Source organism: Ranitomeya imitator, chromosome 2, assembly GCF_032444005.1.
Source record: "Ranitomeya imitator isolate aRanImi1 chromosome 2, aRanImi1.pri, whole genome shotgun sequence".
Taxonomy (NCBI): domain Eukaryota; kingdom Metazoa; phylum Chordata; class Amphibia; order Anura; family Dendrobatidae; genus Ranitomeya; species Ranitomeya imitator.
In genome coordinates, this window is record NC_091283.1 from 119,490,272 (window position 1) to 119,504,850 (window position 14,579).

The following is a 14,579-nucleotide window of genomic DNA, read 5'->3' on the forward strand; positions in this document are numbered from 1 at the left end:
GAGGAACAGGTGTAAAACGCTGCGGAATCCGCACAAAGAATTTACATGCTGCGGAAAATACAACGCAGCGTTTCCGCGCTGTATTTTCCGCACCATGGGCACAGCGGATTTTGTTTTCCATAGGTTTACATGGTACTGTAAACTTGATGGAACACTGCTGCGAATCCGCAGCCAAATCCGCACCGTGTGCACATAGCCTAATTCTAAAGGTATGTGCACACGCTGCGGAAAACGCTGCGGATCCGCAGCAGTTTCCCATGAGTTTACAGTTCAATGTAAACCTATGGGAAACAAAAATCGCTGTACACATGCTGCAGAAAAACTGCACGGAAACGCAGCGGTTTACATTCCGCAGCATGTCACTTCTTTCTGCAGATTCCGCAGCGGTTTTACAACTGCTCCAATAGAAAATCGCAGTTGTAAAACTGCAGTGAAATGTGCAGAAAAACCGTGGTAAATCCGCCATAAATCCACAGCGGTTTAGCACTGCGGATTTATGAAATCCACAGTGGAAAAATCCGCAGAGGACCAGAATACGTGTGCACATATCGAAACCCTAACCCTATTCTAACCTTAGTGGAAAAAAAAAAATTCTTTATTTTTTTATTGTCCCTACCTATGGTGGTGACAAATGGGGGGGGGGTCATTTACTATTTTTTTTTATTTTGATCACTGTGATAGGTTATATCTCAGTGATCAAAATGCACTTTGGAACGAATCTGCCGTCCGGCAGATTCGGCGGGCGCACTGCGCATGCGCCCGCCATTTTGGAAGGTGGCGGCGCCCAGGGAGAAGACGGACAGACCCCGGGAGGATCGGTAAGTATGATGGGGTGGGGGGAGGGAGCACGGGGGTGATCGGAGCATGGGGGGTGGATCGGAGCGCGGGGGGTGGATCGGAGCACGGGGGGTGGATCGCAGCACTTGGGGGTGGATCGGAGCACGGGGGTGGATCGGAGCGCGGGGGGTTGGATCAGAGCACGGGGGGGTGATTGGAGCACGGGGGGAGCAGACAAGAGCACGGGGGGAGCGGAGCACAGGACAGAGGGGAGCCGGAGCAGTGTACCGGACAGATTGGTGGCTTGGGGGGGCGATCGGTGGGGTGGGGGCATATTGGTGTTTCCAGCCATGGCTGATGATATTGCAGCATCGGCCATGGCTGGATTGTAATATTTCACCAGTTTTAAAAGGTGAAATATTACAAATCGCTGATTGGCAGTTTCACTGTCAACAGCCAATCAGAGCGATCGTAGCCACGGGGGGGGGGGGGGGGGGGCGGGTGAAGCCACCACCCCTGGGCTAAACTACCACTCCCCCTGTCCCTGCAGATCGGGTGAAATGGGAGTTAACCCTTTCACCCGATCTGCAGGGACGCGATCGGCACCGACTTTCATGACGCCTACGTGGCGTCAAAGGTCGGGAAGGGGTTAAAGAAACCGGATGACAACCGGATGAGCCGGATCAGGCGATAAAACCGGATCCGGTTCATCCGGTTGCCATCCGGTTTTCTTTCCGTTTTTTTACGGATCTGGCTTTAAAAAATGCCCCTGAAAGGCTAAAAAGGTGATTGGCCGGCTGAAAACTATATATACAGTAAAGCTCTTAACATCTGTGATGGTTTGGAGAGGAGCAAGATGGACGGCATTATTGCAAAGATTCTGCAGAACAACGTGGATTTCATCACAGAGGCGAATCGATTGAAAGCAATTGTTATTGAGAAAGAGGAAGAGAGACAGCGTGTCATGCGTCTGCGACGACGCCGTTTGTGGATCCACCCCATCACGGCACAGAGAATGACCCGGGGAGTCTTTTCCACTTTGTATATGGAGCTTCGAGGTGACCCTGACAAGTTTTTCAGCTATGTTCGGATGAAAGCGGAGAACTTTGATATATTGGTGGAGTGGGTTGAACATCTGATAAGAAGGAGTGATACCTATTGCCGATTCTCCATTACCCCGGCTGAGCGTCTGATGGTCACTCTTCGGTAAGCATTCTTTTTGAATCAACTCTTGTAGGGCACTTTGATATTTTGAATTTGCAGTAATTTCTGCCTTCCTTTTCTTCACAGATTCCTAGCAACTGGAGAATCCCTGTCTTCACTACATTTTTAATTCAGACTGGGCATTTCAACCATATCAGGAATAGTGAGGCACACTTGCCGTGCACTGTGGGACTCTCTGCATGAAGAATACATTCCACATCCCACAATGCAGTCATGGAAGTGTGCCAGTTTCCCAATTGCTTGGGTGCGGTGGACAGGAAACACATCCATATCGTGAAACCTGCTGGTTCTGAATCTCAGTATTTCAACTACAAGAAGTACTTTTCCATCGTGCTGATGGCCATCGCCGATGCGGATTACAAATTTGTAGCGGTGGACATTGGGGCGTATGGCTGTTCTAATAATTCGCAAGTTTTCAAACGGTCTTCTATGGGGCGGCATTTATATGGACAAACCTTTCAATTCCCCCCCCAAGACCACTGCCTCAAACCTCTGAGCCACCAATGCCATTTGTATGTGTTAGGGATGAAGCGTTTCAGCTTTCTGAGCATCTTTTGAAACCCTACTCCAGCCGTGGTTTAACCAATACTAAAAGAATTTTCAACTACAGACTCACACGTGCAAGGAGAATGGTGGAGTGTGCGTTTGGGATCCTAACCGCCAAATGGAGAGTTCTCTTGACATCCATTAACTTGAAGACAGACACTGTGGATGAAGTCGTGAAAGCGTGTGTTGTCCTACACAATTATGTTATATCCAAGGAACAGCTTTCCATTGAGGACCACTCTGCCGAAACCACCTTGACGGATTATAGCAACCAGACATACAGAAGTTCTGCCACAGTTTCCAGAATACGGGATCACTTTGCAGAATATTTTATTTCACCCCAAGGAAGAATACACTGGCAGGATGAGAGAGTTTAAACATTTTGTATGTACCTAGTAATAACTGTAACCTTTACCCATGTTGTGTACCTGTTGTTTTTACCTTTTACACATGTTGTGTACCAGTTTGGTTTTTACCTTTACCCATGCTGTGTACCAGTTTGGTTTTTACCTTTTACCCATGTCGTGTACCTGTTTGGTTTTTACCTTTTACCCATGTTGTGTACCAGTTTGGTTTTTACCTTTTACCCATGTTGTGTGCCTGTTTGGTTTTTACCTTTTACCCATGTTGCGTACCTGTTTGGGTTTACCTTTTAGCAATGTTGGGTACCTGTTTGATTTTATTTTTGAACCAAGATGTGCATCTGTTTGGGTTGTACCCAAAGTACTGCTGTTACCAATAAACCTTGTTTAACAAAAGTGTTATTTGTCCCTAATGAATAAATACAAGAGAGTTTTCAACCAAAAAGCTTTATTAACATAATTAAACAACAACAAAAAAGTAACTAAAGGTTTTCATACGTCGGGGTGGAGATACTGTCGGAGGGACTGTCGGATAGGGACACTTCGACAGTGGGAGTGTGGAGAGAGGAATGTGTTGGTGGTGGAGAATGTTCTATGGTTAGGGGTGAAGGAGTGGAGAAAGCTATTGAGCGGGTGGACAAGAAAGTGGGATTGGGGTTAGAAATTTGGTAGGATGGAGGGGTGTAGGTAATGTTTTGTGAGGATTGGGAGGCAGAAGGAGTGATGTGTGTAGAAGATGTTTGGGAAGAGGGTGATAGAGGCTGTTGGAAGTGGGCAGGGAGAGGAGGCGAGGATGAAGTAGATGGGAAGTTGTATGGGTCGGGATCATCATATGGGTGGGAAGGGGCACGGGCGGGAGGCTGGTAGTGTGGCTGGTGGGAAGGGTCACGTGCGGGAGGCTGGTAGTGTGGATGGTGGGAAGGGGCACGGGGCTGGTAGTGTGGCTGGTGGGAAGGGGCACGGGAACGCTGAAAGTGTTGTGGCTGTTGGGACGGGGCACGATGTGGATGATGGTGAGGTGGGCGGGATGGGGCACGGTCAGTTTGACGATACGGGTCAGGAGGATGGTACTGGCTGTAGTGATGGACAGTGGAGGAAGGGGGGGCAGTTGGAGGATGGTTGGAAAGACTATCTGCTCTAGAGGCAATGAGCGATAGAGTAGACTGGCAGGATTCCATTACTTACATCTGCTGAGAAGTAGATAGTGTCTCCATTTGCTCAAGCACCGACTGAAAAAAAGTGTTGTTCGGTGACTGTTTTGCCTCTGAACGCATCGTTACCAGAAGTGTATGCATCTCGAGCATACTTTTATTTATGAAATTGAATCCTGCAGCCATTTGCTCGGACAAAACTTTCAGACAGTTCTGGAACGATGCGTTCAGGTGCAAGAACTCGGGAGCATAACTATGTACCTGACCCCTCTGGCGAAACCGACCCGATGCTACAGGTGTACTAGAGGTGGCTGCAGCAGAGGGGTGGGGTACAGGAAACACTATGTCCTCACCAGCAGCTACATGCAATGGAACCGGCCAGGATGCTCCAGCGCTCGTGGATGAGGGATCAGTAGAGTGGGAAGGTGCAGAGTGGGAAGGTGCAGAGTGGGAAGGTGCAGAGGTGTCCTCACTGTCAAAATGTCCCTCAGTGGCGGCCTCCTGAGGGATCGCCCCAGAAGGGTTCAATTGTGCTGCAGGCTCCCGAGTGCTTCCAACGGTACTGTGGAAAAAGAGAGAAACAAACAATTAATATACTGACATTGCCTGGCCCTGGCTGAAAGAGCAAAAGAGGTTAGACATGTAAAACATTAGTGCATGTGGTGGGTAATATTTACCTTCGGGTGACCATCGTTGACCTGAGGAACGACAGGGCCCTTGCGTATTTGTACGTGCTCCTGCGTCCTCCAGATCCACTCGGGGCCCGCATCTCTTTGTTGAACTCCTTCTTAAAGCGATCCCTGATCGACCGCCACCTTTTCACAATCCGCTCACCTGTTAAAAAAGGAGAAAGACAACTTGGTTAGAAACAGCATTTTTAAATGCATCACCAAAACTAAACTGAGGATACTTACGTTCTTGAATCTGGGCCTGAACATCAAGGTCCTCGAACCTCGGTATCAGTTCACAGCAGATTTGCTCCCAGAGTCAACGGGTCACTGAGAGATCAGCATGGCGGTGGTCACCCATATTCCACAACGGCTCCCTGTCTCTGACAAGATCGATGAGGAGGTCAATATCAAGGCCGACCTCCTCACCATCCGAATCTAGATCACACTGTGAAACCTGTTTGAAAAGGGGTAAAAAAATTAACACCACATTTGAAACATTGCTAACCTCCACCAAAAAAATAACAAAAAACCTACACGACGACGGCCGCCACGTGAATCACGCCGACGACCCTGGGAGCCACTGGAAGGACCTCTTGCTTGGGCACCAGATTCCGAACTCTAGAAGAAAAATGAAAAAAAAAAATTATGTGCTTGTTGGTAGCCATTCTATGTGTTGTGTGCCATGTGATATATATGTTTTGTATGTGTTGTGTGAGGTTTGAAAGTATCAGTTTCTACAGTGGGGCAAAAAAGTATTTAGTCAGTCAGCAATAGTGCAAATTCCACCACTTAAAAAGATGAGAGGCGTCTGTAATTTACATCATAGGTAGACCTCAACTATGGTAGACAAACTGAGAAAAAAAAAATCCAGAAAATCACATTGTCTGTTTTTTTAACATTTTATTTGCATATTATGGTGGAAAATAAGTATTTGGTCAGAAACAAAATTTCATCTCAATACTTTGCAATATATCCTTTGTTGGCAATGACAGAGGTCAAACGTTTTCTCTAAGTCTTCACAAGGTTGCCACACACTGTTGTTGGTATGTTGGCCCATTCCTCCATGCAGATCTCCTCTAGAGCAGTGATGTTTTTGGCTTTTTGCTTGGCAACACGGACTTTCAACTCCCTCCAAAGGTTTTCTATAGGGTTGAGATCTGGAGACTGGCTAGGCCACTCCAGGACCTTGAAATGCTTCTTACGAAGCCACTCCTTCGTTGCCCTGGCGGTGTGCTTTGGATCATTGTCAGGTTGAAAGACCCAGCCACGTTTCATCTTCAATACCCTTGCTGATGGAAGGAGGTTTGCACTCAAAATCTCACGATACATGGCCCCATTCATTCTTTCATGTACCCGGATCAGTCGTCCTGGCCCCTTTGCAGAGAAACAGCCCCAAAGCATGATGTTTCCACCACCATGCTTTACAGTAGGTATGGTGTTTGAAGGATGCAACTCAGTATTCTTTTTCCTCCAAACACGACAAGTTGTGTTTCTACCAAACAGTTCCAGTTTGGTTTCATCAGACCATAGGACATTCTCCCAAAACTCCTCTGGATCATCCAAATGCTCTCTAGCAAACTTCAGACGGGCCCGGACATGTACTGGCTTAAGCAGTGGGACACGTCTGGCACTGCAGGATCTGAGTCCATGGTGGCGTAGTGTGTTACTTATGGTAGGCCTTGTTACATTGGTCCCAGCTCTCTGCAGTTCATTCACTAGGTCCCCCCGCGTGGTTCTGGGATTTTTGATCACCGTTCTTGTGATCATTCTGACCCCACGGGGTGGGATTTTACGTGGAGCCCCAGATCGAGGGAGATTATCAGTGGTCTTGTATGTCTTCCATTTTCTAATTATTGCTCCCACTGTTGATTTTTTTCACTCCAAGCTGGTTGGCTATTGCAGATTCAGTCTTCCCAGCCTGGTGCAGGGCTACAATTTTGTTTCTGGTGTCCTTTGACAGCTCTTTGGTCTTCACCATAGTGGAGTTTGGAGTCAGACTGTTTGAGGGTGTGCACAGGTGTCTTTTTATACTGATAACAAGTTTAAACAGGTGCCATTACTACAGGTAATGAGTGGAGGAAAGAGGAGACTCTTAAAGAAGAAGTTACAGGTCTGTGAGAGCCAGAAATCTTGATTGTTTGTTTCTGACCAAATACTTATTTTCCACCATAATATGCAAATAAAATGTTAAAAAAACAGACAATGTGATTTTCTGGATTTTTTTTTCTCAGTTTGTCTCCCATAGTTGAGGTCTACCTATGATGTAAATTACAGACGCCTCTCATCTTTTTAAGTGGTGGAACTTGCACTATTGATGACTGACTAAATACTTTTTTGCCCCACTGTATGTGTTTTGTTGTAAGGATCTAGTGTTATGTTTTGTGTGTAGTGTAGGGTGTGTTGCCGCAATACATGACAGATACATACCAGTTGTGAGCCCTCTCCGTGTGTTTCTCCACCCCTTCCCTCTTCTTTGGGGAGCACCTCTTCTACTGGGGCATCAGCCTCATCAGCTTCCTACGATGAAAGATAAAAAAATACATTATAGATACACTCACACACACACCTTAGGTTCATATTTACCTCGGTGCGTTGACGAGGAGGAGGGCTCCCCGAAGACATGGCTGCAGGCTCTTGGCTCTCTGACAGGCTCTCGGCTCTGTGGCAGGCTCTTGGCTCTCGGCTCTGTGGCTGGCTCTCAGCTCTGTGGCTGGCTCTCGGCTCTGTGGCAGGCTCTCGGCTCTGTGGCTGGCTCTCTGGCAGGCTCTCTGCTCTGTGGCTGGCTCTCGGCTCTCTGGCAGGCTCTTGGCTCTGTGGCAGGCTCTCGGCTCTGTGGCTGGCTCTCGGCTCTCTGCTCTGTGGCTGGCTCTCGGCTCCCTGGCAGGCTCTCGGCTCTGTGGCTGGCTCTCTGGCACAAGCTCTCTGGCAGGTTTCTGGCTCCTTCCGTCTTGGCAGGGTGTTGGCTCTTCTGCTTTTGGGCTGGAAATGGATGAAGGCCTCATGGCCCTGCTTTATATAGGGCAGCACGGTGGCGCAGTGGTTAGCACTACAGCCTTGCAGCGCTGGGGTCCTGGGTTCTAATCCCACCCAGGACAACATCTGCAAAGAGTTTGTATGTTCTCTCCGTGTTTGCGTGGGTTTCCTCCGGGCACTCCGGTTTCCTCCCACATTCCAAAGACATACTGATAGGAATTCTAGATTGTGAGCCCAATCGGGGACAGTGATGATAATGTGTGCAAACTGTAAAGCGCTGCGGAATATGTTAGCGCTATATAAAAATAAAGATTATTAAAAATAAAGATTATTTATATATAGTCCAGGGGGCTGACCATAGGTTTTTGAGCATGCTCAGTGTAAAAAGACGGATACGGCCGCCGGATCCGACTTTTTCTGAATCCGGCGCCCATAGACATGCATTGTTGCAAAAAGCCGGAAAGGACGGATCCGGCCTTTCCGGCGGAGACAAAAAACGTTACAGTAGACGTTTTTTCCAGATGCCGGAATCAACTCAACGCCGGATCCGGCATCAGACCGGAAGGAACGCTGGGCCATCCGGCGCCAATAATATTCAACGGGGGAAAAGCTGGATCCGGTTTCTCCGTTTTTTGGCGGAAGAGCCAGAATTCGCCTGAAACAAAAAACCTGATGTGTGAAAGCAGCCTTAATGTGATCGTGCCGGAAGCGGTTGGCACTCATAGCAAATGAGCATTTCTGCTACACACATATTGAAGCTAGTGAAAAAAATGTTTTTAAAAATATTTAAAAATATATAAAAGTTCAAATCACCCCCCATATACCGTAATATATAAAGCTGAATGTGTGTGTGTATGTATGTATGTATGTCCGGGATTGGCATCTGAACCGTCGCAGCTACAGCCACAAAATTTTGCACAGTCACACGTCTGGACCCCAAGAGCGTCATAGGCTATGTTGTGAGGTGAAATTTTAACCCCGCGCTTTCCAATTCACCAAACAATTTTGCCCCTATCTACATAATGGGGAAAAAGTGAAAGGAAAAGTGTTGGAGGCGTCGCAGCTACAGCCACAAAATTTTGCACAGTCACACGTCTGGACCCGAGAGCGTCATAGGCTATGTTGTGAGGTGAAATTTTAACCCCACGCTTTCCAATTCACCAAACAAATTTGCCCCTACCTACATAATGGGGAAAAAAGTGAAAGGAAAAGTGTTGGAGGCAAATTGACAGCTGCCAGATGTGAACAAGGGGGACTTAAAGAATGAGAGCGATGGCGCCAAAGAGTATATACCGTACAGTTGCTAAGGTGGGGCCCCGACATGGGATGCTCACCACACACGGGGATATGAACACGCACACAAAATGCGCCACACACTACCACGTGCTTGAACACATATACCACCCTCAGCACACATTTCACCACACATACACCAACCGTGCCACATAAAAGTCGAAACACAAAAGTCGCCGCTCAAAACTCGCCACGCGCAAAACTCGCCACATGCAAAACTAGGCTCACGCAAAACTCGCCACACGTGCAAAACTCACCACACGCAAAACTTGCACCTGCGGAAAAATTGCTACATGCACAAAAGTTGCAACACATGCAAAAGTTGCCTCACACAAAACTTGCACATACTCAAAAGGCATCACACATAAAACTCGCCACACGCAAAACTCGCCATGCGCAAAACTTGCTACACTAACCTGTCACATGCAACTCGACACACAAAAAGTTGCTACACGCATGTCGCCACACAAAACTCAGCACACACAACTTGACACACGAAACTCGCCCTAAAACACACACAAGTCTGGTATTATCCTTCAAAAATAAAAATCTGATTAATAAGCAAACTACAAGAGCAACAAATTACCATATAGGAAATACGGCAGCTGTCAGTCACATGACCTGTCTATTAGGTGTATGTGTGAGCTAATATATACTGCCAGGGGGAGGGCTTCCTGTTGGCTGGGGATTTATCAGGCTGCCAATTTAGCTTACAAATACTGAGGTAAAAATACTGACCAAATAACGTGTGAACGAGGTCTAATTCAGGAGGAGATGACACACAGGTATATACTATATACAGGGGAGATGACACACAGATATATACTATATACAGGAGAGATGACACACAGGTATATACTATATACAGGAGGAGATGACACACAGGTATATACTATATACAGGAGCATATGACCTACAGGTATATACTATATACAGGAGGAGATGACATACAGGTATATGCTATATATAGGAGATGACATACAGGTATATACTATATACAGGAGATGACATACAGGTGTATACTATATATAAGGGAGATGACAAACATGTATATACTGAGGTGAAAATGAGGGGTGTGAGGTGAAAATGAAAAGGTGTGTGTGCAAAATGAGAGGAGTGAGGGAAAATAGTGGAGTGATCGGAAAATGACAGATGTGAGGTCAAAATGACAAGTGTTAGGCTAGGGTCACATTGCGTTAGTGCAATCCGTTTAGCGCTAGCGGATTGCGCTAACGCAATGTTTTCTATGGGGCTGCGGTCGGGGTCGCGGTAACGTCCCCGCTCTCGCAGATCCCCGATCTGCGAGAGCGGGGAACGGACCGCGGGCGCGCCTCGGACGCTGCTTGCAGCGTCCGCGGCGCGCCAGGAAACACCGGCGCGTCGCTAGCGCGTGCCGAACATGGCACGCGCTAGTGAAGCGCGTTCCCATTGCCTTCAATGGGCGCGTTAACGGACGCGTTGCACGGCGTTAATTTCGCCGTGCAACGCTGTCCGTTAAACGCGGTCCCATAACGCAATGGGAACCCAGCCTTAGGGGGGAATGAGGGAGAAAATGAGAGGTGTGAGAGGGAAAATGAAAGATGTGATGGGGAAAATGAGAGGCGTGATCAGAAATTAAGAGAAGTGAGGTGCTATAAGTAACCACAGATATTTACTATGCCCAGGCAACGCCGGGCTCTTCAGCTAGTTCAAAATAAAACAACAAAAATAAAGACATATTTGTTATTGCCGAGTTCAGAATTGCCCGATCTATCAAGATATAAAAAGAATTAATCTGATCGGTAAACGGCGTAGCAAAAGTCAAAACGCCAGAATTATGTTTTTTTGGTTGCAGCAACATTGCATTAAATGCAATAACGGACCATCAAAAGATCATATCTGCACTAAAATGGTATCAATAAAAAGGTCAGCTTGGCAAGCAAAAAAATAAGCCCTCTCCCAGATCACGAAAAATGGAGACGCTACGGGTATCAGAAGATTGCACAATTTGTTTTAAAGAAGAAATGAGGAATCCAGCTCAATGAGGTAATAATACTAATAATATTATTATTATTATTATTATTATTATTAACCCTGCTGTTCTGTTCGGTCTGGGGAGACCTATTTTGAACTTTGGTATTTTTTGGGGTGTTCAAGATGCGGTTCTGAAACTTGTGGTTGATTGACTTAAATGAGGATGGGTCGGTCGGCCACGGGTTTCAGAGCCGCATCTTGAATATTTTAAAGAATATTGAAGTTCAAAGTCGGTCATTTTTGACCAACAGAACAGCAGGGTTAAAGAAGAAATGAGGAATCCAGCTCAATGAGGTAGTGAAAAAAACCTTTTTCTTTATTCACTTGAAAATATGTTCAGTGGAGGATAAAAACATCAGCGATTACAAAGGATATAATGTGATATCAACGCGTTTCTGGCGATCAAGCACCCTTAATCATGATATCAATTTGTTTTAACTTTGTTTTTTTTCACCACTTAAAAGAATCTAGACATGTTTGGTATCTCCAAACTTGCAATGAGTTGAAGAATCATAGTGATAGGTCAGTTTTAGCATTTTGTGAACATGGTAAAAAAAATAACAAAATAACAGTTGTGGAATTGTGCTTTTTTTGCAACTTCACCGCACTTGGAATTTTTTTTCTCCTGTTTTCCAGTACAAAATATGGTAAAACCAATGGTGGAATTCAAAAGTACAACTCATCCTGCAAAAAACAAGCCCTCACATGACCATATTGATGGAAAAATAAAAAAGTTATGGCTCTGGGAAGCAAAAAACAAATGCAAAAACGAAAATGGGCTGCGGCATGAAGGGGTTAATGTCACCAGCTATGTAGCCCAAGCTTAAAAGTGACCACTGAGTGGAGGATCAACCCACAGGAACCGAGGGGAAAACTCGCACTGACCACTGAGATGACATCCTCTAACCAATGAGTGGAGGACCCTACTATCCCCCAAGAGGAAGACCCCACTGACCCCAGAACGGAGGACCCCACTGACCCCAGAACGGAGGACCCCACTGACCCCAGAGCGGAGGACCCCACTGACACCCGAGCGGAAGACCCCACTGACCCCAGAGCGGAGGACCCCACTGACCCCAGAGCGGAGGACCCCACTGACCCCAGAGCGGAGGACCCAACTGACCCCAGAGCGGAGGACCCCACTGACCCCAGTGCGGAGGACACCAATGATCGCAGGTCGGAGGACCCCACTGACCCCAGAGCGGAGGACCCCACTGACCCCAGAACGGAGGACCCCACTGACCCCAGAGCGGAGGACCCCCACTGACCCCAGAGCGGAGGACCCCACTGACCCCAGAGCGGAGGACCCCACTGACCCCAGAGCGGAGGACCCCACTGACCCGAGCGGAGGACCCCACTGACCCCAGAGCGGAGGACCCCACTGACCCCAGAGCGGAGGACCCCACTGACCCCAGAACGGAGGACCCCACTGACCCCAGAGCGGAGGACCCCACTGACCCCAGAGCGGAGGACCCCACTGACCCCAGAGCGGAGGACCCCACTGACCCCAGAGCGGAGGACCCCACTGACCCCAGAGCGGAGGACCCCACTGACCCCAGAGCGGAGGACCCCAATGATCGCAGGTCGGAGGACCCCACTGACCCCAGAACGGAGGACCCCACTGACCCCAGAGCGGAGGACCCCACTGACCCCAGAGCGGAGGACCCCAATGACTGCAGGTCGGAGGACCCCACTGACCCCAGAGCGGAGGACCCCACTGACCCCAGAGCGGAGGACCCCACTGACCCCAGAGCGGAGGACCCCACTGACCCCAGAGCGGAGGACCCCAATGACTGCAGGTCGGAGGACCCCACTGACCCCAGAGCGGAGGACCCCACTGACCCCAGAGCGGAGGACCCCACTGACCCCAGAGCGGAGGACCCCACTGACCATCCAGCGATGACTGCTGGGGGCTGGGAGTTGTATGGAATATCGTTCCCTGACCCCAGCAGAACAGCCCCTGAGCAGAGACCCCGCACACGTCCTGTTGTTACTCTGTGTCGTCTAGTGCCGTTATCGCGATATCTCCCAGACACGACATTGCGTGCTGTCCCCACGCACAGTACTGGCTGCCCCTCTGCAGGGAGGCCGCCTCCCGGCATGCACCGCTCCTCCCACCTCCCCTTTGACCTCTGCTGATGTGCTAAACATCCGGGCTATCTGTACTAGAGAGGGAAGATGGCGGCGGCAGTGCTACCTGCTGATTGGATAAAGAATTGGGAAAAATCCGGAAAAAACGACTTGTAAGTTGCAGTTTCGGGCTCCGATGTTCGCTGCGGACGGGAGGGGACTGGATTCTGGACGGAGAGGAGATTTAGGTGGGAGGGAGATATCCGGGCGGCCTGGCCGAGCAACGTGAGAGTGTGGGGAGGGCCGGATGGGACACGGCGGGAGGGAAGCTGCTGATCGCCGGCTGTGTGCGCGGCTCCTGGGGCGGAGGGGACAGCCCGGGAATCCCCGGACGCCTCGCTTTACTGTAGGCCGTCATATGCGCGGCCTGCGCTCACTTTGCAGCGGTTGATCGTATTGACCAATCAGGTCGCGGCTTCCATATTTCCGTAGCGGGTTTGCTGATAGAAAACTTGATCTGATTGGTTGCTCCACTTGTGTCTGCGGCTGGTTATATGATGGGTGTCCGTCGCCATGAGCAGAGCAGTGTGAGGCGGGACGGGGTCCCCTGTGCACAGAGGAAAGTCCGGGCATCCTGTGCGGGGGCTGGCGACTTGCTCGGATGGCAGGAATGGTTACAGCGGGGACCATCACAGTGAATTGTACCCGCAGGGCCCCGGAGTGCTTATCCTGTCACATACAGCAGTGTTCACACTGGTGGCGGTATATCCGGGCCGGTACAGGACATGGCCGGGTGTCTGATTCCATTACATGAGCTCATCATGATAAAGGGGCAGCGACCCTGATTCCAGCGATGTCACCTATGGGGCTCCTTGCTACAGTCACCTGTAGCGACCCTACATCTGATTGGCTGCTTTCTGCCTATGCACAGTGTACACAGCTGCCAGTGATGGGAGTGGGGCTATACAGATCTCCTGAATATGGAGGATTACTAGTCTCTGGTATTCTCAAAAGTACAGCAAGCGGCTAGAATCAGGGTCTCCGCCCCTACACTGTGCTGCTCTCAGATTAGGGGGCAAAAACCCTGTGACAAGATTCCCTGTTAAAAAGACACAAAAGTCCTCCAGACTGCAAACTCAGGAGGAACTGGGGCGAGACTTGCCCCCCCCCAACCCCCCAGAAAAGGACATTTGGTAAAAATTGTACGTCATGAATCTGTCTCGCACATCTCGGTCACGAGGGAAAAAAAAACAAAAAAACAAAAAAAAAAGTGGCGCAAACGCATAAAATAATAAATTTTTTCAAGTGCACTTTATTCTTAAAGTGCAGAAACAACCATCAAGAATCAGGGCCAAAGTCTCAATTTTTGTAACTTTTCTGAAAAAACCAAAACGGTATAAATTGAAAACTTTTGGCTTCAGTTGCTGCCCGTGTGGGATCCATAACTTCTACTTTCCACTACTTCCCAGCCGCTTCTAAAGTGGCCCAATAAGAGAAAC

The 14,579-nt window shown here is 48.7% G+C and overlaps 1 protein-coding gene and 1 long non-coding RNA gene across 2 annotated transcripts in view; one reads left to right on the forward strand and one right to left on the reverse strand.

Annotated features, from left to right (window-relative positions):
* Positions 1–3,393: 3,393 nt before the first annotated feature.
* On the reverse strand, positions 3,394–7,570 carry LOC138667228 (uncharacterized). Its single transcript, XR_011318660.1, has 5 exons — positions 7,159–7,570; positions 5,266–5,349; positions 4,975–5,185; positions 4,738–4,894; positions 3,394–4,622 (listed from the first exon to the last, which is right to left on the reverse strand). It is a non-coding gene; the product is annotated as an uncharacterized lncRNA (long non-coding RNA).
* A 5,570-nt stretch (positions 7,571–13,140) lies between these two features.
* THOC2 (THO complex subunit 2) overlaps positions 13,141–14,579 on the forward strand; it is a 166,844-nt gene continuing 165,405 nt past the window's right edge. Inside the window, exon 1 of the mRNA XM_069747183.1 lies at positions 13,141–13,253. Within this exon, the coding sequence (XP_069603284.1) occupies positions 13,189–13,253 (65 nt within the window). The 5' untranslated portion in view covers positions 13,141–13,188. The remainder of the gene's footprint in view (positions 13,254–14,579) is intronic.